Here is a 23,112-nt window from a genome sequence, read left to right on the forward strand (position 1 = left end):
CAGGACCTGCCGAATTGAAGTATTAATATTGACTTCTAAACCCGGAGAAACCCTTTGCTGAGAATAATGTTTATGGTAAGAGGTTTAATTTCTGAAAGTTTGAAATTATCTATTGTCGTCAGTAAGGTTAAGTAATAATGACAATCGCCTACATTTTATGTAGAATCCAATCTCACTCTAGCTCTCATCCTTGCTGCTGGTGCAATGTTCAGTTAATCTTGAAAAGTGTAGACCAATGAGAACACTTGGCTTCACCAGAATGAATTATTTTACATTTGTCACCACTGGAAATGACTTATCTAAAGCAAATAATTTTGAAAATGCAACTCATCTTCCTTTTATAAGTGGCACTGATTCTACTCTGATTCTGGATGTGATTCCTCCGATGGAGCTTCATTTGTCGATTGGTGTAGTAAATCATATCTATAGGAAGTTACTTGACAAATGGCCTAATGCCGTGAGGTGGCCTTATTCCCTTCACCTAGAACAACAACAATATCATGTCATTTTAAAGGTAGTGACTGCTACAAAATTCTCCAAAACACTGACATTTTGGACACAATTGCCAGAATAAGTTTGGCTTACCAACTTGCCCCGTTTATCGAAACACTACAAAATTTTAGAAATGTTGTGTCAGCATGTTTTTCGAATTGTACTTGAGAAAGACTTTGAACAAAAAATACAAATGTTCAAATCATCATATTTGTAATTGCACATCACAGTTTTACCCAAAGCGCATGCTGTCTTTTTTCATGTAAAACAATTTGTTTTATTAAAGAATATTCCACTTGGAGCAATGACACTGGAAACTACACATGCAGATTTGGCATGAACTGGCAAAGATACAAAAAATCTTCTACTCATTCTGGCTATGGAAATCAGCTTTTGAACTGTATTGTTAATTATAAAAGCAAACACTTGTAGACAGGCCCACTGAGAGGTGGGTACAGGCGGTGCACTGCTCCAGGGCCCATAGAACAATTGGGGCCCATTAACCAAAGTTTTTTTTTAAAATAATTACAATAACAATTACAAAAAAAATTAAAAAATGTGTTTTGATATTATCAAAACACATCAATTGCTCACTAAAAGGAATGTCACATTCAAGGTGGTCAGATTGTGTTGAAAGTGTCAAACCTTTTGCAGCACAACTTTCTGGGATTAAATTGTTATTGGAAGAGCTTTTAGAATTAAATTTGACTTCTAAAACAAGAACTGAAGAAGAAGGTGCCTTATATTATATTAATTCATTTTCCTGCATAGTAATGTCATCAATATGGTACTAAATTCTTGTTCCGATTGATTTTTGCAACAAAGTTATTCAAGCAAGAAATGCAACTTTAGATGTGGAAGTGGGCAACATAAACCACTTACTGAGACAACTTCTTGAGTTTTGGAATAAATGGAAAGATGTCTGGTCAGAATCAAGGAATGTTGCAATGAATTTGGATATAGAAGTCAAACTATCAAGAGGACGTGGTGGTGCAAATCGCAAAAGAGCCAGAGGATCAAGGGTTAACAGATTTAAATGAAGATGAGACCATGGAGGAATCATGCTTTAGAAGATTTGTTTTCTATGTGGTATTAGATAGTGTTATTGGCCTTACTGTAAGATTCAAAGCAGCACAGAGCATTTTAGATAAGTTTAGCTTCATGTGGAATTATCTCAATATTGATTTGGATACATTGGAAATGAAAGCAAAATTATTAAGTGAAGAGTATTCAGCAGATGTTAGAGAAGATATTGTAATGGAAATAAAACAATTAAAATCTATACATTATGCAAATTTTGGATCGAATCAATTAAGCCCCTTTGAACTCCTAAATTCGATTAGTCGAACTAATTTACATGGCCTATTTCCAAATATTTGTGTATGCTTGAGAATATTCTTAACAATTCCTGCTACAGTTGCATCCACCGAACGCTCATTCAGCAAATTAAAACTGATTAAAAACTTTTTAAGAACTACAATGTTACAAGGACGGTTAGTGGATTTGGCAATGTTGAGTCTCGAATCTTCAATATCTAGGTCAATTGATTTTGACAAAGTTATTCGAAATTTCGCTTCAAAAAAAGCAAGAAAAGCACCTTTGTTTTGTAAATGAACTATTCTTGGAATAAACAATTTTGATTCAGCAAAAGCATACAGTAATAGTTTAAAATATTAGAATTATGGATAAAGGGCCCAAAAATATCTCTTGCACCGTCTAAAATTATGACTCTCGGCGGGCCTGCTTGTAGAAGACTCAGAATGTGAACAACTTTGGTTTCTCTGAATAAAACATTTATATCAGGATTCTTATATGCTTCACAAGTGTGAATAAATAATATTTTTACAAAATATGTTTTATTTGTGCATTTTTTGTACTTGAAGTATTTATTTTGGTTTAGAGTCAAGAAATATATCACCTAAAGGCAAATATATATAAGTACATGACAGACGATTTCTGCAAATTCAAGTAAAAATCTTCATGACATTTATAAATACTGTTGGACATTTGAAATTTGTATGAGAACTCAAAGTGATATAATTTAAACATTTATTTTAGATACATCAATCTAAGAAATAAGAGATATTATACAATCAATAACAATAACAAAACATATGTAGAGCTTTTTTTTAAGAGTAATAGAAAATTTACTTAGGTTTAACTCAATGGTACTCAACAAAACAATTTTTTTTTATCGTTGCAACATACGTAATACTTACACAAATAACACTGAGAATATGGTTTTGATTGTATACCATTTTAACATCAACCATTTATGCTGCACAGTTTACACCTTCTTTTTTTTTTTGTACAAACACAGACCAGTGTACTCCTAAATTCCCCAAACGAATATCCTTCCCAACAAGCTCGACCTTCCCTTACCTCTTTGAAGAATGAGTTGGGTATATGCCTTTTCTTTTTGTAAGAATTGTGGAAATGTTGATTTTCTGATGAGAAATTAACCCTTGGGGACACTTTTTATCCTTTCTGTTACCTTATTTATTTTTCGCAGCACTTCAGTTTCTACACTTCCATGGTAGTTTGGTCCAAATTAAACTATTTTTGTATCTTTTCACTTGAAAATAGAAATACTCAACTGTGAAATGCAATAATCAAGTTTACCCCTCTTCAGCAACTTGTTATCTTCTAGAGCTGGTAATCCCTTTCTTCTACTTCTTTTTATACCACAAGTCTTCTTATTGTAACACAAGTCTTGTTTAATTTTAGTTTTTCAAGCTCAGTGAAGTGAAATAAACATTCAAAAATAATGTCTCATTTGCTTCTCGGCCTAATGGCTAAGATCAAATGTAGTATCACTTGGATTGATTGCGAGCTGGCTAGGCCGGTGTTCTTGTATTAAATTGATACTTTTCTTTTTTTTCCGTCCGTTCCTCAAAGGGGAGGCAAACTCAGGGTCGACGTGCTTCTGAGTCTTCCCTGAAGAGGTTCGGGCAAGTCTGCAAGGCATCGGCTGGAGGACTCAAAATACTCAATACCTCATTTGCATTCCACTCGCTTTTGCTCAATTATAAAACAACTCTTTCTTCTAAACCAAACTCAGAAAACTCTTCATCTCTTTCGTCTTTTCCCTGATAAACTGTAAATTTTTTAATGTAACTCTTTTGATCCGATGGCTTACATACTCCCTTGATCGGTTTTATTGGGTTGTACAGTTTTATAGAACTTCTCCCTTTTAATTTTATCATCGATTCATCAAAGTGCTGAGCTCTTTTGTACCATTTCATACTTTGGAAAGCGTTTCATCCAAGTAATTAACCAAAGGCAAAATGTGATTTCTATTATTTTTTGGAACCATGATATTTTCAGCAATGTGTACATTTGACAATACTTGATCAAAACCTTTTCTGGGCTTTGCTTCAGAATCAGAGAATATTCCTATATGACGGTAAGTCGACCAGTAGTGTCACCAGCAAGGAAGTACATACCATCCAATTGGAAAATTAATTCCAATGAAACTGAGAAGTTTAATTTTTTTTGGTGTAGATTCTTTACTTTCTGAGTGGCGTAAAGATTTGATTGATAAGTAATATTATCAAGGATATCATCAAGAATTTTTGTAAAAATATCCGTTGGTGTATCACAATGATCAAAAATATCTTCCATTATAGACTGGCTTTTAGAGTAATCTGGAATACCAGTTTGTTCTTCTCTCTTCCTGCTGTCGAGCAGGTTCAATTACATTTTCAGTCTCTTCTATTGGTAGCACTAGTTCTTTCTGTTGATTCATCTGGACTGTTTACAAAAAATTTTAAAAATCTTTTTGGATTATCTTCACCTTCTTCATCAATTTAAATCCCAGTTTCTTAAGCATTATCTATTGGTAGATTCTCTTAGAATCTCATCTTCTGTTATACTTTGTATACTCATCTTGTACTAAAATAAAAATACATTTTAAATAATTAAAATTTATTTATCAAAGAATTTATTAAAAAAAAATCAACTAAAAAAAATATTTCAGTGCTAAAATATTTTATTTGTATTTAATCATTGATAAGTAGATACATATACAAAAACAATTCATATAAGCATAACGGCACTTACAAGTCTTCCTCATATTTTTAGTAATTCAACATATATTTCCATTAAAAGATGATCAAGCTCAATACGGTATATATTTATAGTATATAATTGCATAGAAATACATAAATAAAGTAATCACTTACCCGTTATTATACTTCAGAATAACAAGTTTAATTAGATAGAAATTCTAAGGTTAACACCACATACAATAATGAATTTAACTGATAATATCTGGCAAAATATCAATGCTACAAACATAAATTTAATGTTATGTGTGTAATAGGCCGTTCCTTCAAATACTATCTTTAATATTCGTTTAACATAAGTGGTAATGGCGAGTACCGTCAGTCAATGCAAGACAAAAAAAATTTAAATACCTCGGTCAACTAAGGATTAATGTAAATTTTGAATGTTTCCCGCGAATATGTAATTGTTTCCCGCGAATGTGTAATTGTTTCCCGCGAATGTGTAATTGTTTGCCGCGAATGTGTAGTTTAGGCACAAGTTTATGGTTGGAAAACTCATGCAAGGCTAAATAAACAACATCTTTAAAAACGTTTTGACTTTCTCACAATTCAGTTGTTAAAACAGTTGTTATCCCATCACAATTTTACCACACTTTTTAACTTACGATGTCGAACCGTTTACGGTTACAGGTGTCAATTTTGTCAGTCCGCTAAAACATAAATGCATTTTGTATGTTAAAAAATATATACGTTGCAATATTTACTTGCGCAAGTATAAAAGCCGTCTACCTCAATCTTGGTCATGATCTATCGATAGGAAAATTTCAGAAAATTTTAATGGAGTTTGTTGCAAGGAAATGGATCACCTCAGATCATGATCAGTGATAATGCAAAAATATTTGTGGCAACAGGGACGTAGTCACCTACACGTAGAAAGGTCGATAAACTTGCTAAACTATCTTGCTACTCAAGCAATAAAAAGTATGCTTAATCTATCAAGAGCACCGTGGTGGGGAGGTTTATTTGAAAGATTGATTGGAATAATGAAGAAGAGTTTATCAAAAACAATCGGTAGAGGCTAAGTTTCTATGAATTGAAGGAAGTTTCTATGAATTGGAGGAAGTTTCTATGAATTGGAGGAAGTTTCCATGAATTGGAGGAAGTTAGATGTGGAATGCTCTATGAACAATAGACCACTTTGTTACCAAAGTGGCCTGTTCAACAATCAAGTATTAATACCAAACGTATTAATGAGGGGAAGTCCTGCAATCTTGCTTGAAGAAGATATCGATTTGATAACAAAAGAGAATTGCGCAATACAGAGAGTCAAGTTTTTGAAAAATTGTAAGAATTAACTAAGGAAAAGATGGATGAAGGAGTATGTGCACGCGATAAAAGAACAGCAACAAGATAGAAAAAAGAGAAGTAACGTGAAACTGCCAGGTGTCGGAAGCATGGTGCTTAACAAAGACAAAATGAAAGACAAGACACTTCTCAATATTAGACGAATTGAAAATAGTATTAAAGGAAAGGAAGGAGTTACACGTTATTTTAAAATCCAATTGCCTAATGGTTACCAATTCAGTTGGTGTGTGACCTGAAATTCATTAGTGTCTTTGGGAAACCTATAGCAGTTCCCCACATCTAATTGAATTGTAGATCATTTGACTTCGAGTATTCGATTAAAAACGTTAGTTGAAAATGATTGTGTTCTGAAATTGGATCATGTTTTAAATCTTTGATGTTTTCGATTCTGAAGAAAAAAGATTTTGAAGAAAAAAGTCAAAAACTTCCGGTTTCAATAATTCTTGTTCATAAATCTTTAAACGAATGCAAACGGCAGCCGTATTTTAATCATAGCATCTTTTCTAATTATTATTATTGAATTGGTGATTTCGCAAAACTAAAAAAGTTAGTGGTTTTAGTTAGAAAAAGCTGCAATTACCCTGACATTTACTGAAAATCACGAGAATAAAATGAAATTAAACGTTAGAATGATAAATAAATTTATTAGATAGTTGTTATAAACATGGATAGCGATGAGAAGGTAAAAGTGATATGTTTAGGCGATAGTGCTGTTGGAAAATCAAAGTAAGTATATAATGTAATACCAGTATAATTATTATCCTCAAAGCGCACCTACAATAAGAGGCAATAGTCTGTTTCCTATTTCTAAAAAGTTCTTATATGAGTAATATTTTTTCCAAAAGTTTTGTTCTAGCATATGAAATAAATTAAGTACAGGTATGTTATACTGTCAGAGTAATGTGGTTTACAATTAAAACAGAATTTAATTGTACAAATTCATTCTTGAATAAACTTTGTAATTTAAATCCAAATATTATAACTTAGACTAATTTTAAAAACGTTAAAATGGAATTTAGTTGTACAAATTCATTCTTGAATGAACTTAAATTTAAATGTAATTTAAATGTAAATATTATAACCTAGGCTAGTTATAAAAAAGCATTATTTTCTGAGAACTTTTGTTTGGAGAAAAGCTTACTAAAAATTTTTTTTTTTAAATTACTTGGTAATTAAACTTAAAGTAAAAGGGTCAAAAAAAACAATAGCACAAAAAATAATTGTAGGGGAAAGTATGCACCCATGATCCTAAAAATCTATCCGGCCAATTTACTGAATATATGTTTTCACTTTAACCTCTAAATTAACAGTAAATGATAGCAAACTTTATATTTTATTATAATTTAATGATCATTTACTGACCAAAATATTTAAAATAAATTAAAAATAATAAAAATTAATAACACTCAATTGGGATCAAGGGTGCATACTAGTATGCTCCCTTGATCTTATATATATGCACCCTTGATCCTATTTTTGTATACTTGATCCGAATCCAAATTTATACCGTGAATGTGTAAAAATTGTTTTTAAGTCATTCAAACAATTTCTATATTAAAAACCATTTAAGTTTTTATGATTATATATATATATATATATATATATATATATATATATATATATATATATATATATATATATATATATATATATATATATATATATATATATATATAATTGCATGCACAAAAATCAATTGTATAAAATTGCAAGTAGTATTGTTTTGCTAGTAGTATTGAAATTTCTAACAAATATCCATTTTACTATTTGTTATATTTCTAATATGAAAACTTATAGATTTGGCTAAACAAGGAAATTCAACTCTCTTTTCGGAAAAAAATTCTTTGTGCTAATGAATTCAAATTTAACTTAGAAAGTTGGTTGGAACACAAAGAGTTTAGCAAAAGAGGAGAAAAGCTTTTATTGAGTTACATGAGAGGATTAGTTAAACATGATGGTGGAAATATAAGGGTTTGGGGAAGTATAGGATGGCATCAACTAAAAAACATATTAGTAAACAATTTTGTATTTCAACAGAACAATGATCCAAAATACAAATGATGTAAACATTTAGAAAGGCCAGCATTAATGGTAGCACATCTTCTAGAAGTAATTAATGCAAAAGGAGGAGTAACTAAACATTGAAATGTTGTGAAAATAAAAAGCTATTTGTTAATAATTTTATAACATAATTCTAATTTTTTTCTTTCATTGATTTTGCTTTTCTTTCTTCTAATAAGACAAATAAAGTTATAATAAAATCTATAAAAACTTAATTGGTTTTTAATATAGAAATTGTTTGAATGACTTAAAAACAATTTTTACACATTCACGGTATAAATTTGGATTCCGATCAAGTATACAAAAATAGGATCAAGGGTGCATATATGTAGGATCAAGGGAGCATACTAGTATGCTGTAGTGAATAGGGGCTCAACACCACAGGACTATATAGAAATGATGGTCTCTGCTGCTTCTATAATATCAGCGGACCTCAGTCAGAAAAAAAAAAGAAAAATTTTGTCAAGATTTTTGAAGATAAATTCAACCTTACTATTACTATTAAATCTAATTTTAAAATTGTAAACTTAATCTCCTTGACAGTACTTTTCAACCTTACCGAAAACAAGGAGATAACCCTATGTATATCAACGTCAACTCCAATCACCCACCTAATATCATGAAATCGATACCAAAAATGATTTCTAACCGCATCAGTAATATATCTTCAAATAAAGAGGTTTTTGATAGAGCCGCACCGTTTTATAACAATGCTCTCAATTCTTGTGGATTTAAAGGAAAAATTTTTTTCAATCAAAACACGCCAAAACGTGATGCAGGATCTCGAAAACGAAACGTTATTTGGTTTAACCCTCCGTTTTCACTGAACGTTAGAACAAACGTAGCAAAGATATTTTTGGGTTTAGTTGATAAATGCTTTCCTAAAGACCATAGATTTCACAAACTTTTTAACCGGAACAACTTAAAAGTTAGTTACAGCTGCCTCCCAAATATTAAGAAAATTATTACTGCTCATAACAAAAGAATTCTATCTAATTCTACTGACAATAAAAGCCAATCATTTCTATTGCCAACAAACCGCTGCATGCCCACTAAATGGAAAATGCCTTAAGAAAAACCTTATTTATATTTGCAATGTTAAAACTCAGCAGCAAGAAAAGGGGCATTATTACATTGGGCTCACTGAAAAAACCTTTAAAGACAGATGGTATAAGCATAAGAATTCTTTTCGTTATGAAAGTAAAGCAAACTCCACTGAACTTTCTAAATTTGTATGGGAGTGCAAAAGTAAAGGTTTAGAACCCATCCTTACATGGAATATTCTCAATAAGGCAGAACCATTTAAACCTGGTGGTAATTACTGTAATTTGTGCTTGACCGAGAAGTACCACATTATTACTTCGGAACTAGACTTGCTTAATAAATGAAGCGAACTAACATCAAAGTGCCGCCATGAAAATAAATTTTTAATAAAAAACTTTAATGCCATCATAGAAGACACTCCATAGCACTTTTTTTCATATTTTTTTGTCGTTACATTTTTTTACGGTTTATAACATCTGATGATCGCTATTGCGTGAAACTTTAAGTAATGTAATATAAATCAAACTAATTATTTAGTTTATATAATAACAAAAATAATATATATATATATATATATATATATATATATATATATATATATATATATATATATATATATATATATGGGTCATTCCATGTCAAATCAACTAAAAAAAAAATAATTCGGCACCATACCATCTTAGATTTTGCTGATTTTTGGAATACAAGCTTGAATTAATAAAAGGAAACTTCACTCCAAATTTTAGTGTCTGACTCCTTACGGTTTCAGAGATACTGATACTTGGTCCCAGTCTCTTTTTTGACTATTTTTTTCAGCGCCATTTATTTTTTAGGCTTATTGCATGACACAATTAGCTTTAACTTATAAAATACTTGTTTAATAGTGGTAAAAATTTCTATCTAACTATTTTTTAGGGTGAGGAACTCAAAAATCATGGGTAAAATACACAAAAGTTTAAGCTTCTATATGAAAATTCAATTTCAAAATGGTGTAACACTTTTCGTAAGTTTTTTGATGCCCCGTACAAAAAAATGTTTATCTCGAGATGCCTAAAAGATAAAATTCTGAAATTTTTTCCTAATGTTCTATATGTAACAAACTCCATAATACAAAAAAACTGCAAGGGTTTTTTTTTTTTAAATCAGATTTATTCGCATTCAAAGTCTTATAATAATAAACCCAAAAAATTTCAAAATTACACTAAAACCATGAAAATAATTAAATTGCAATGAGAAAAACTAAAACTAATAGGCAATAAGAATTGACAATCTTCCACATTTAATAAAAATAAAAAATCTTTGAAAGATAACAAATTAGTTCTCTGGTTTAAAGTTTGCCCAGCTATCTTCAATGCTCTGGTGATCTATTTCACTGATTTTGTATTGTCTTCCTGTAACAGTTGTTGGAATATTAATCATTAACAATAAGTTTGTTGATGGAACCCAGCACACATCATCTCTAGAAGGCCAATAATATGACCTTGAAGGGTAACATGGATGCATGAATCTAACTAGAAAGTCTTTATTTTCAACATCAGTTTCCTCAACTAGTCCGATCCATGGATTGTTATCATATATCAAACATACAAACGCGCCAATGCTTATATTAGACAAGAATTCTTTAATAATTTCATCAGTTTGAAAATTAAAAACAAATGAATACTCCAATTGTTCAGAAACAATTTTAGTTCCAATTTTTGTGTTACTTATTGGAACAAAATTGTGATAGGTGCAAGTGCCTGGTAATGTTTTTGCAGTTGCATATCTTTGCTCCATTTCACTTCGAATTATTGTGTTTGACTCCTTAGATATGTAATAAAAATTAATTCCTTTGATTTCATTTTGGCAAAAATTAAACATTGCAGATGCTGTAAGAATATGATTTGTTGTTGTTCGATGAAGGCTAGCAATTGAAGTTAGTCTTTTTACAGTCCCGCCAATACCATCACAGGGTGATTTACCGTGACTTGTTGCAAAGAAAGACCATGTACATTTCATACCAAAATCTTGTTCATGGTGGCATATATTTATGAAGTGTTTGCAGTTTTTGTACTGGCCAACACACCCATCTGAAAAGTAATGGACAGTTTCTATTTGATGAGAAATATTGCTTTTAATATGTTCAATTGCTAGCTTCATCACATGATAAACCATATCTACATCATGCAGTAAATCATCTGAGATGAAACATAATGAATCACATTTGAGGACATTATTTTCTTTATAATAAATTACTGTTGGATGCAATGTTGCTTGAATTTTGTTCCAGTGAAAACTTTGTATTTCGTCTTGTACAACAAACTCATAATTTTCTGAGAAATCTAAAAGGACAACAACCTCAGTACTACTTAACTCATTTTTTAACTTTCTTAAAGAAGCAGCTTGACTTTTTGCAATGTAAGAATGAACAGTAAGTTTTTGTAACTTATTTTTCAAAATATTAATAAAGCTACTTGTCGTTTCTGTTAGACTTAATAGCTCAGATCGGTCTGTTGTTTTCCATTGTTTATAATCTATACAATAATCATCATCTTCATCAATATCGTCTTGAGAGTATAACTCATTTTCAAGATAATGTACTAATGCAGAATCTTCTGGGCACATAGGGCAACGATGTATCATGCAATTCTTGTTAGCCCTACTACAGACAAGCATATCAATAAGTTCATGATAATCCTTTGATAATTCAACTGCACTAATCATTAACTTAACATTTTGATGGTAGGTGCACACACATACTGTATGCGTACCAGATGCTCCTACTGTAATGCACCATTTTGGACGATGTGAGCAAAAGTTAGAAAAACAAGTCTTTATATCTGGATAACAGGTTTTAAACTTTGCATATAGCTCTTTTAGATTTGAGAGAATCAAACGTTTTTGCATGTGAGATCTTCGAGCTATACTAACAAAATCTTTTTTACCAGACATTAGTCTGCTATTTTCATCATTACAATAAAATTCAATAATTTTATCTACTGATTCTTGAGGTGTTTTCTTTCCTTTTTTTTTTTTAGGAAAAGATAAAATACCATTTTTCTGCAGCAATTTGCGTGATATCTGCACCATGTAATTAGTAACATTAAATTCTTTTTCTATATCTTTGTGTGACCAAGAAATTGGAACCAGTGTTAGTAGTTGAATTTTCTGATTACGATTGGAAATTAACATTTTTTCTTTGATTTTTCTAATAAGTATATCCATGTCATTTGCTTTACCTTTGACTTCCTTAGATAATTTATTGAAGGAATCTTCTTGGCTTAACTCTTCAGGATCTATATTTAAAGTCCTTGCAATGCCTAACTTTACTGTTTTTTGAACATGTAACAATTTTTTTTTGCCAAGAGCAACTCTAGAGTGACTATTTACTGCATGCATTTTGAGAGGACTTATGTTCATAATCGTCAAAGAAGAATTAAGATTTTTTTTTAACAACTCGTTTATATTAGGATCATTATCTTCATCTTCATAAACCTGGCTACAAGTTGGTTCCATTTGTCCATCATCCTTAAATGACATAAATTTAATCATACATGAAGGACATCTTTTCTCCAGGAAAAACATTAATACCAATATTTTTCAATTTCCTAGCAAGTTGCATATTAATTTCTTTACATCCTCCTAAAAACATAAGTGATAACTACTGCTTCAGTAAATATTTTGTAAAAATATATATAATTTATATAAAATTACAATAAAGTTTTCAAAACGTTTCATGATTAAGTAATAATACCTTTTCTTCTTTTTCCTTTGTGTGAATTAAATGGATCACAGCAAGTTATGTGGATTGCCGAATAACATATTCATGGTGTAGGCAAACATATTCATGGTGTAGGCAAACCGTTGCATTTTCATCATATTGAATGCCAGAACGACTAATTATCAAGTCTTTTTCAACATCATTAAGACTTGAAACTTTCTTGATATCATGGGATTTTACATGTTTGTTTGTTACAAATTTCTTTATTTGTTATTCCAATTGAACATATTTCTTTATCATTCATATTTTTTAGTTCTGTAAGAAACAATTTTAAAATAATTATTGTTTGAAGATTTGAAAATAGAAAATCCTTTAGCTATTAAACATAATGATCTTAGATGTGAAATGCAAACAAGTTTATATGTTAGAACTGCACCTGAGACAGCAAGATTCTAAAAATCTTTTAAAAAAATGCAAAAAATAAATGCAAATAATTTTTTTTCATTATAAAATAACAATTTTTTCCTAATTTTTTTATAAAACTTTGAATAAAAATAAATCTGATTTAAAAAAAAAAACCCTGCAGTTTTTTTGTATTATGGAGTTTGTTACATATAGAACATTAGGAAAAAATTTCAGAATTTTATCTTTTAAGCATCTGGAGATAAACATTTTTTTGTACGGGGCATCAAAAAACTTACGAAAAGTGTTACACCATTTTGAAATTGAATTTTCATATAGAAGCTTAAATTTTTGTGTATTTTACCCATGATTTTTGAGTTCCTCACCCTAAAAAATAGTTAGGTAGAAATTTTTACCACTATTAAACAGGTATTTCATAAGTTAAAGCTAATTGTGTCGTGCAATGAGTCAAACAAATAAATGGCGCTGAAAAAAATAGTTAAAAAAGAGATTGGAACCAAGTATCAATATCTCTGAAACCGTAAGGAGTCAGACACTAAAATTTGGAGTGAAGTTTCCTTTTATTAATTCAAGCTTGTATTCCAAAAATCAGCAAAATCTGAGATGGCATGGTGCCAAGCATAAATTGAATTGAGCTGGAATGACCCATATATATATATAAATACATATAAGATATTTCTTCCTATAGATTAGTGGAAAGATTTCTTATGGATGGATAGTATCTTTTTCAGTTTTGATGCTAAGTTGTTTAGATCTTACACACCTAGTATGTTACTATAATAAATTTGTTCTATATTTTGCTTTTTTCTATAATAACTTAAAACTTTTGTAAAGCTGTACATTACTCTAATAACTGTAACTTTTAAAATTACTACAAAGTTGTTAGTTGATGTCATTGAAAAATGTTTGTTAAAATAATAAACAGAAATGAAAAGCACTTCCAAATTTATCATGCTACTAAGTAAACACCTATGATTTTGCTAAGAGTTAAAACATTAAAAAAAAGAAAAAAAATTTACCTTTTACTTAACAAAATACTAAAAATAAGTTCACTATGTAAAACTCAATTTTTCATCAACCTATAAAACCTGAAAGTAGATGAAGAATCCCATAATAAAATAAATATATGATATATAAATGTAATGTAACATATATATATATATATATATATATATATATATATATATATATATATATATATATATATATATATATATATATATATATATATATATATATATATATATATATATATTACAATAAATGGGTCAAAATTAACAAAGCACCTCTTGACATGAACTTTTCAAAGATTTTTTAGTTTTCCAAAATTGAAATAATTTTTATGAGTATTGATGTGTTCAGAAGTATGTGAAGAGGTGTTGCTATTTAACCTTTGATAAGTGTGTCAGGAAATTTTTTTTATCCTCACCTGAAAAATCATTAATTTCTAGGTTGTTTAAGGTTTTCAATAAATTTAAGGTAATCATAACGGGTGGTTACTAAAAATCTGGACAAACTTTCATGGGCAATTACTTTCATAGTTTTTATGGTAGAGATTAAATAAAACTATCATTAAAAAGAGTTTTTAGTTATTTATTTTAATTAAGTTTTTCTTGAACCAGTCTGTTTCTTTGGATTTGGCCAACTCTAACACGAGTTGACCCAAAAAGTGAAAATGCAAGGTTAAGGTCAATTTTTTTCAGGCAAAGCTTTATTCTGGTTTATAGTTGCTTCACGTCTTTTGCTTGCCAGTTACTCTTATACACTTTGCCTTTCAAAATAGCCTAAAAGTCTTCTGTTGGACGAAACTCCGGTACGGCTGGCGGATTGTCAACTTTTTTGATAAAACTGATGTTATGAGTCTCATAGCAGTTGGTCATGGTTTTGGCATAATGCGATGACGCCAGGTCCGGCCAAAATATATAATTACCATCGGCATGATGAGCGTTGATGAACGGCACTAATCTTCTCTTTATACAATTAATTTCATAGATGGCTTTATAGACTGTAAGGCCGCTGGGGACAAAAAATGGCTTTGAAATACCTTTGTCAGAAGCGGCCAGCCAGACAAGCACCTTGGGTTCGAACTTGCGCTTTTTGCGATATTTAACACTTGGTGGAATTTTGTGTCTGTTGCTAGAGTACTAGGTGCTGTTTCCATTAATTGTTGAGTGTGACAGCGTAAAGTAAGATTCGTCGTCAAGGATGACCAATTTTCCTTTAAAATCATGATAAAGACGATCAATGCTGGCTTTGATTCGCTCATTCTGGTTTTCTTGTCGATGAGGTATACCCTGTTTTTTATAACTTTTGGTGTCAGTGTACTTGGCAAGAGTTTTAATGATATGTGAATGACTGCATCCATATTTTCGACCAGCTTGCCTCATCGAAACTCGGTCACTGTAATCAAATATGGTTTTCTGGCGCTTGATAGCCTTTGGGGTCATGATTTTGGCCACACGACCACTTCCTTGCACTCTTTTGAACCCAGAATCATTCTCAACACGTTTGATTATATCATAGATAGTGCTTCTTGGAATTTTTTCAGAATTGAAGTGAGCTACTGTGAACTTTTTACCTTGCAATTTATTATTCAAATAGAATTCGTAAATCCGTTTTCTTACCTCTTCTTGCTTTGCCATCATTATTTTCTTAATTATTATTAATTATGTAAAAACAAGTAAATTAACTTATAGAGAATTAAATAAGCTTTAAAATGGATGTAAGCATGAAAAAAAAAAAGATTTATCTTGTGGCATTTAAAATTCAGTTAAAGTTAGTCCGGATTTTTATTAACCACCCGTTATTTTACTGAATATGTTTACAAGTTGTGGTTATAAGTTTGTTGTAATCTTACTATTAATTGAACAATTATTTAAACAGAGGAACTCTATGGAGGTATTTGTTTTATGAAAATATTTCAAGAGTATTTGTGATTTGGTGGTCATCATCTTTAATTTTAATTTTTTTCTGAGCAATACGTTAAAATTTTTAATTTTATTTAATTCATACCGTTTACATTTTCAATCTTACTATAGGGTCTGTATGTCAATTGTATAATATAAAGGTGTGGAATTAAGTGAACTTCTCTACTTAAATATATCACTTTTTCTCAACCTTAACTACACTATGATACCAACTGTAATTGGTGTCATGCTGTATTTAAGGTTAACCTAGCCATCATGATGCAGGAAATAAGATCTTGAGCAATAAACAATTGTAAGGAATACACCTTTCTCAGTCCTGTTAATGACTGCTAACCCCTTGATAAAGCTCAAGGCCTTCTGAAATGATTGATACTACCTTCAATTCAGATGGATCATTGGTAAGGAACATTTTAGTAAGTTCAATTACATGGAAAACATAATTAGTGTTGATGATGACAAAACTGCTCCAAAACCAACATACACAGAAATGCAGTTGATTTATAAGATTGTAATGCCCCAAAAGTTGTAAATCTCTGCCAAGCTTTTGCTCAATTATGTTGTAAAACCTGAATAAGTGCTAGTGCTAGATGCTGTAGTATCAAAGCTAAAACATATCAACAATACTGCACTCCTCCAAGTATCTGACAATTATGGTAGCTTCATCCTTGCCAGTTCCTGATGCAACCTTTGGAACACCAAGTATATGGTACTTCTATTGATATTCAATTCAGCACTGGCATGCTCAATACTGGACATAACTTTCAAAATGAAAGTGGCATTTCTGTATGAGGGTTTTTTTAGAACAGATGACAGTCTTGGCAAAATAATATTTAGCTGCACTCTCTTTGAGGTTAGTATTTCAGTTGAAATTACAATATCAAAGATACAGAAAGTATGATATGATCTTCAGTCTCAAATTGTGAATTATTCAAAAATTAACAATCACGTTTATGATAAAGTAAATAAAATTTTAGTGTTTTTTACAGTGCTATGTTGTATAAAAAACACTAAATTTAATAACTTTATTATAAACTTGATTTTAATATCATGGACTAGTAAAACAAGCCAAATCTACATGGACTTGATAAGATGTTAAAAATGTTGACAGAAAGTGTTTGCAAATACCATTAAATGAACAAATATTAACTTATAAGCAGTAAAATGTTTGGCTTTTGTGGTACTGATGGAGATATTTTGTATTTTTTAAACAATAATGAAAAGGAAAAACTAATGTGTAATTTGTAATTGATGTTTTTATTTGAATAAGATACAAGATGTTCCTTTAGTTTAGCCCAATTTCTAAAAATGTCTATCAGCTTTAATTTAAAAAACGAGAATTTAAATGTTTCAGTTTGTTTGATTGGTGTTTAAAAAAAACCCAAATATACTAAAAATGGGCTTGTTAAAAGTCATCGAATTCATTTCATGCACTCATCACATTTAAATTTTATGCACTTTTGAATGATGTTCAAATGTTATTAAATTTACATTACAGGAATTTATTAGACTAAAATTTGTTTACTCAAATCTTAAGTGTGGGTAAGAGTACATTGGGCTAAAAATAATTTGTTTGCTCAAATCTTAAGTGTGGGTAAGAGAACAGTGTGTCATAAATAATTTTTAAAATCTCTAGAATGGCTTGGAGCTGGATGTTGAAACTTTTTAGAGTTACACTTAATTTAAAAAATTTCTTTGGGAGTTAAAATCACATTTTAGTTAAATGGAAGCTTATAAAAAAAAGTAACAGCTGTTAATAGAAAAGTATTAAAATCCAACAAGAAAAAAAAAACAATTTTAATCATAATAAAAAATGTGAAATTTTGCAGTTACCTCTAAACGTAAATAAATTGCCCTGTGAAAAATCAGTTTTGGATGACTTCGACACATTGGAAGTGGATCATGACTCTAATTCATAGAAATAATTTTGTATTTGAAAAGTTATAAATATTTTCTCTTAACCAAATATCAGTAAACCACAGCAGTTGTCAACATATGCACTTACCTTGTTTAAATATTTTACTAAGATAGATGATCGTAACATAAATGTTGGTAAGTTTGTTGCTTTTTTTTATTTTTGGAAGAAAAGGGTGTTTTTTTTAAAGGTATTAAACTTGAAATGAGAGAAAATGTATGAACATTCTGATAATGATCATAGTATTGGATTTACTGGATATTGAGTAGTTTTATAAAATAAATTTTTTAATATGATTTCGGGCATGTAAGGGCCAGCTGCAGGATGTGGATGAACAAAGCAGCTGGGGCCATATCAATAATAATGCAATGAAAGTTGGCTTTCAAGCCATTGTCTCTGGATTATCGGCATAGATTAGTGATTTTACATATCTGCTTAAAAAATAATCCAAAGGTGTTAAATTATGTAATTTATATGGCTAATATACAAGTCTATTATGCATCTTTGAAGGTCCGTGAATGTGAAATTATGTGCTGAGCAGTTATCTTTTTCAATAAATTAGTAGAGGTTCATACTGTGTGAAATTGTTGCACTGTTATTTTTATGCACTTCTTTCACCACAAATTTTGTGGTGAAAGTGAGGATCATTAGTAATCTCGGTTTTGGTATATTCACTGAATGTACGACTCACACAATGGTCATGCAGCTTCAATTATTGTATGAGCTGGATCTTGTAGGCTCATAAACTAAGATCTTTCTGTAAAATTCTCTATAAAGTAGATGAACACACCTTCAATTACTGTGCACAATGGTGAATTATTTGATTGGGGTTCTCCTCAATAATATGCTCCACAGCAACAACAGCTTCTTTGCTGCACACTGTATGACTCCTCTGCAGATGCATATTATTATATACAGTGTATGTAGTACAAGGATGATCCATGTTCATTCCAGTTACTTGCTTGTGTAGACAACTATGTTGATTGAAATAGATGTAGGGTATGGTAAGTTTCACGAACTGAAACACTATTTTCAAAATAAATTAACACAGTTTGTAAGCATTGTTCTAGTATAAGTCTATTCATTATTAAATAGTAAACCAAACTGAGCATAAATCAGCTGTCGAATTGGCTGTCACTGGAAAAAAGTGATTCCAACTTAAAAAGTAACCTCTTAAAAAAAGCACCCTTTATATTAATTTTCTGTTTTATGTAAATAGATCAACTCTAAATATCGCACTAAGTTATACATTTTGTTGCAGAGTTTTGGGACACAGCTGGCCAAGAAAGATTTAGTAGTATGCATCCATCATACTATCACTCGTCTCATGCTTGTATATTAGTAAGTAGTCTTTAAAGTATTAAAGAAATTTTTATTTTGTAGCAACTTTTTGGTTTTTGTGCAGTTCACATGTTCATTCTGTTTTTCTTTCATTCAAGGTTTTTGATGTGACACGTAAAGCTACGTATAAAAATCTGTCAACTTGGTACAAAGAACTTCGAGCATACAGGCCTGAGATTCCCTGTATACTTGTTGCAAATAAAATAGACGGTAGTAGTTTATTTTTTAACAGAAAAAAATTATTACTACTTAGGTATTTTTTAACTGTCATTATCAGAAATATTTAAATAGTAATTTTAAATAGTAAATTTTATCATTAAGCACTTTCTTTTTGTTTTAAAAAAAATATTTTTTCTGCCTAATAAAAATGATAACTCATGATTTCTATATTATATCACTTACAGTTTTTTAGAAAGGTTTTTAAAAACCGTTGCTTTTTTCTAGTTGATTATAACTCTACTAAAAGAAGTTTTAACTTTGCTAAAAAATATCATCTTCCTTTCTATTTTGTGTCAGCATCAGATGGCACAAATGTTGTTAAAGTAAGTGACCTGAAGATTAGTGATTTTTTTCTTCCTAAATTGCTTTTTGGTACAAAATTCAAAGGACTTGATATCTGTAGGTGTTCCGAGAAGCAATCAAAGCAGGACTTCATTATAAAGACAACTCTACAGATTTTGTTGATGAGGTTTTGAAAGAACTTGAGGTACGTAAGTTGTACTTTTATTTTGGGCAAATGTTTTTAAATTTCATTTTTAAAAGTATTTATTGTCATGTTTTCCTAATTTATCTTCTTTAAGAATTCTTTGTTTTATTTAATATTTTAAATATCAATTACTGTTTTAGAATTTTGATGATATGGCGTTGCAGGATGTTCCAAACGGATCTACTCAGTCATCATCAAATAGTTCCTCTTTTATTAAAGAAAAATAATCATCTGTTGAAATTAAAAGTTCTTGCATATAAAAAGTTTTAAGCAACTCTTTAATTTGTTAATTTATTTAATGACTTTTCACGATTTTATAGAGTTTGGTTATACTAACCAACAATTTTTTTAAAAAAGAATTGACCAATCAAAAATGTTTTTTGAAAAAAATCTAACAAGCTGAGTTTAAATTGAAGTTTATGCTGTTAAAATTAATATATATGATTTTATACTCAGTGACATTTTTTGTTATCTTGCTCAAAAATATGAGTAATTTTTATAGTCTTTGTTTTTTAAGTTGTGTTTATAAGTGAAAGAATGTTTCATTTACAAGTAACGTTTTATTTGCAGAAAATGTGAGTAGTTTTATTGGACAAATGATCTGGTCAGTTTTAAATTATTTTACAAACCAAAGTGATACTGAATCGAGAAAAATAAGTAGCCATTTAATTGTACTCGCTCGTAGCTATGAAGAAAACTTCTGTGAAAAGTTCTGCCATCTATTCAAAACCTGTAGAACTCTGTTAATGTGATATTGATTGATATTATAACTACATCCTACGTAATATATGTATATTGAGAGAGTGGATGCACTGATGTAAACAGATGCAGTTTTAGGATGTGCCAATCCTTTTTAAGAAATAAAAAGCAACATAATGTATACCGTGTATTACCCGTACGCAAAAGTACTTAGTGTTGTGGTACAGAATTACAAGAGATATGAACCATGAAATACTTCAAATTGAAAGAGAATACAGTTAAAAAGAGTTTTCAACTTTTGTTTTATCTTTCGCAAAAACAAATTTAGAAATCAGAAATCAGTTTCGATTGAGTTTCTTTTAAAAATTAAAAAACTCAACCACAGGAAGCAAAGCTTTGTACGTAAATAGGTTTTTACCCTTAATTTTCATAATTTTCAGAGAAGTTTAACAAGTTGACCGCCGTGTCAGCTATCGGTAGCCGACACCAATGTATTCCAATTAGGCCACGTCGGCCATCGCTGGACGATACAACCTATCTGACTCCAGCTAGTCAATCTGTTCTTTGGGCATGCGCCATCTATAATATTTTACTATTGGCACCACGTCGACCACCGGTAGCTGATACATTAAAAAACACATAAAAATACCTCAAAACAAATATGTGCCAAATTTGTCACCATGTTTGAATAAAGAAATATTTTATATTTTTTTAATAGAAAAACTGTGAAGAAAAATAAAATTTTAGTTTTATTAATCAAATTTAAGACTTAGCTAACTGAAAATATTGCTTTTTATTAAATTTAGAGGGTATTGAATTTTTTTAAAATTTTTATGTGAAGAGCTAATGGTGACAATTTTGTCGCAAATGAAAGCAAATAACATATTGTAGTAAATTAGTATCGAGTGTATCCTCCCTTAGATTTAATTACAGCCTGAATTCTTTCAGGAACACTAGCAACCAATTTGCGGCATTCCTCGGGTGTAATTGAGTACCAAACCTCTTGTACATGAGCCCAAAGTTCATCCTTATTCTTAGGTGGAGTAGGAAAGTTGTAGACCCGTTTTTTAGCTATTGCCCATAAATTTTCGAGTGGGTTAAGATCAGGGTTTTGTGCTGGCCAGTCAACGACTTTCAATTTCTTTTCGTGAAGGAATTTAATGGTATCAGCCTTATGCTTCTGGTCGAAAACCAATTCTTTTGAGCTCTCTATTGACTGTCCGCACTGAATCATGAGTCCCATAGCTGTTATTCATTAAATTAGTAACATCCTTTGCAGTTTTAGACTCTCCATAAGCAATTAAATGAGCGATTGTTCTTTGGTCTCTTCGATTTCACGATAAGATTGTCCGGATTTAAGCCTTTCCACAATATTTTTTTCTAGTTCAAGATTTATTTTCCTCATGATGATAATAACAATACTTTTTTTATGTTTTGTAAATAAAATCAAATTTTAAATGATTTTCAATCTGTGAAAAGTTGATAACTCAATCATTTTAGTCATAAGGCTATTAATTTATGTCGTATGTCTAATTAACTGTGGGCAAATATGTTAATTGCTTTCATTTGCTACAAAATTGTCACCATTATCTCTCCACATAAAAATTTTAAAAAAAATTCAATATCCTCCAAGTTTAATAAAAAGCAATATTTTCAGTTACCTAAGTCTTAAATTTAATTAATAAAACTAAAATTTTATTTTTCTTCACAGTTTTTCTATTAAAAAAAATATAAAATATTTCTTTGTTCAAACATGGTGACAATTTTGGCACATACTGTATTTCGATTCACAATATCAAATTAAAGCTAAAAACGTGAGAGCAATCTTAAAACATTTTACGAAAATCCTATCGGCGGTCAACGTGTTAAATAATTTTAAATTGTATACCTATTTTCGTAATTTTTAGAGTTCTTTAAATGATTCTAAATTGCCTTACCTATTTTATCAATTTTAAAAAAAATCTTTGAATTGTGTATCAAATAAAATATGCAAAGTTTTAGTGACAAACCGAACAAAAAAGAAATATTAGTTTGGAATTATTTATGATAACAAAAAAAAATTTTGAGTGGTATTAACTAAAAAAAGCCTTCAAAGAGCAAAACCCTAGGAAAAAATTACTTTGATAATTCATACTTAAAACCCAGCAATTTCATAAATCTTCCACTTTAACAAGTTAACACTGGTTTTTTAATCTTTTTTTAAATTTTCTAGTTTTTGCTAACTCAGTATTGTACTTGCAAACTTGTTTACTCATTTTAACCTTCATTTTTAAAACGGGAGCTATGAGGAATTTAACTGCTAGAAAAGATTTCTAGCGGTGATTTTTTAGGAGCCCAGCTTTGGAAAAAGTACTGCTAAGTTTTATCTACCATCACAAGGAAATGAAAAAAGCTCTTTCTGATGCTGCTAAATCTACGAGTATTATACTACAGGA

General features: G+C 30.1%; 3 protein-coding genes across 3 annotated transcripts; 2 read left to right on the top strand and 1 right to left on the bottom strand.

Moving 5' to 3' along the window:
• Nucleotides 1-1,094: 1,094 nt before the first annotated feature.
• On the top strand, nucleotides 1,095-2,106 carry LOC149891536 (zinc finger MYM-type protein 1-like). Its single transcript, XM_090077243.1, has 2 exons — nucleotides 1,095-1,262; nucleotides 1,456-2,106. Exons 1-2 carry the CDS (start codon nucleotides 1,095-1,097, stop codon nucleotides 2,104-2,106), a joined length of 819 nt encoding a protein of 272 aa, XP_089933369.1.
• Nucleotides 2,107-6,348: 4,242 nt separating this feature from the next.
• LOC145190577 (rab-like protein 2A) lies at nucleotides 6,349-22,701 on the top strand. The gene is made up of 8 exons (XM_090078816.1): nucleotides 6,349-6,590; nucleotides 13,781-13,810; nucleotides 17,989-18,068; nucleotides 19,193-19,272; nucleotides 19,371-19,482; nucleotides 19,717-19,814; nucleotides 19,895-19,978; nucleotides 20,119-22,701. The coding sequence occupies exons 1-8, from the start codon at nucleotides 6,529-6,531 to the stop codon at nucleotides 20,203-20,205; spliced, it is 633 nt and encodes a 210-aa protein (XP_089934942.1). The 5' UTR covers nucleotides 6,349-6,528; the 3' UTR covers nucleotides 20,206-22,701.
• On the bottom strand, nucleotides 10,129-12,509 carry LOC145195234 (uncharacterized). Its single transcript, XM_080073040.2, has one exon. It carries the CDS (start codon nucleotides 12,498-12,500, stop codon nucleotides 10,284-10,286), a length of 2,217 nt encoding a protein of 738 aa, XP_079929166.2. The 5' UTR covers nucleotides 12,501-12,509; the 3' UTR covers nucleotides 10,129-10,283.
• Nucleotides 22,702-23,112: the final 411 nt, after the last annotated feature.

The sequence above is a fragment of the Hydra viridissima genome, unplaced genomic scaffold (genome assembly GCF_058129835.1).
Source record: "Hydra viridissima isolate aposymbiotic clone 2 unplaced genomic scaffold, HvirCarnegie_v1 scaffold_2, whole genome shotgun sequence".
Lineage (NCBI taxonomy): Eukaryota > Metazoa > Cnidaria > Hydrozoa > Anthoathecata > Hydridae > Hydra > Hydra viridissima.

Bases quoted from the DNA above. Each gene is read 5' to 3' on its own strand.
- LOC145195234 (XM_080073040.2), bottom strand. From the start codon at position 12,500: ATGATTAAATTTATGTCATTTAAGGATGATGGACAAATGGAACCAACT.
- LOC149891536 (XM_090077243.1), top strand. From the start codon at position 1,095: ATGTCACATTCAAGGTGGTCAGATTGTGTTGAAAGTGTCAAACCTTTT. The intron at 1,263-1,455 runs GTAATGTCATCA...ATTTGGATATAG, and splicing joins TTAATTCATTTTCCTGCATA to AAGTCAAACTATCAAGAGGA.
- LOC145190577 (XM_090078816.1), top strand. From the start codon at position 6,529: ATGGATAGCGATGAGAAGGTAAAAGTGATATGTTTAGGCGATAGTGCT. The intron at 6,591-13,780 runs GTAAGTATATAA...TTCTTCCTATAG, and splicing joins AGTGCTGTTGGAAAATCAAA to ATTAGTGGAAAGATTTCTTA. The intron at 19,979-20,118 runs GTACGTAAGTTG...TTACTGTTTTAG, and splicing joins AGGTTTTGAAAGAACTTGAG to AATTTTGATGATATGGCGTT.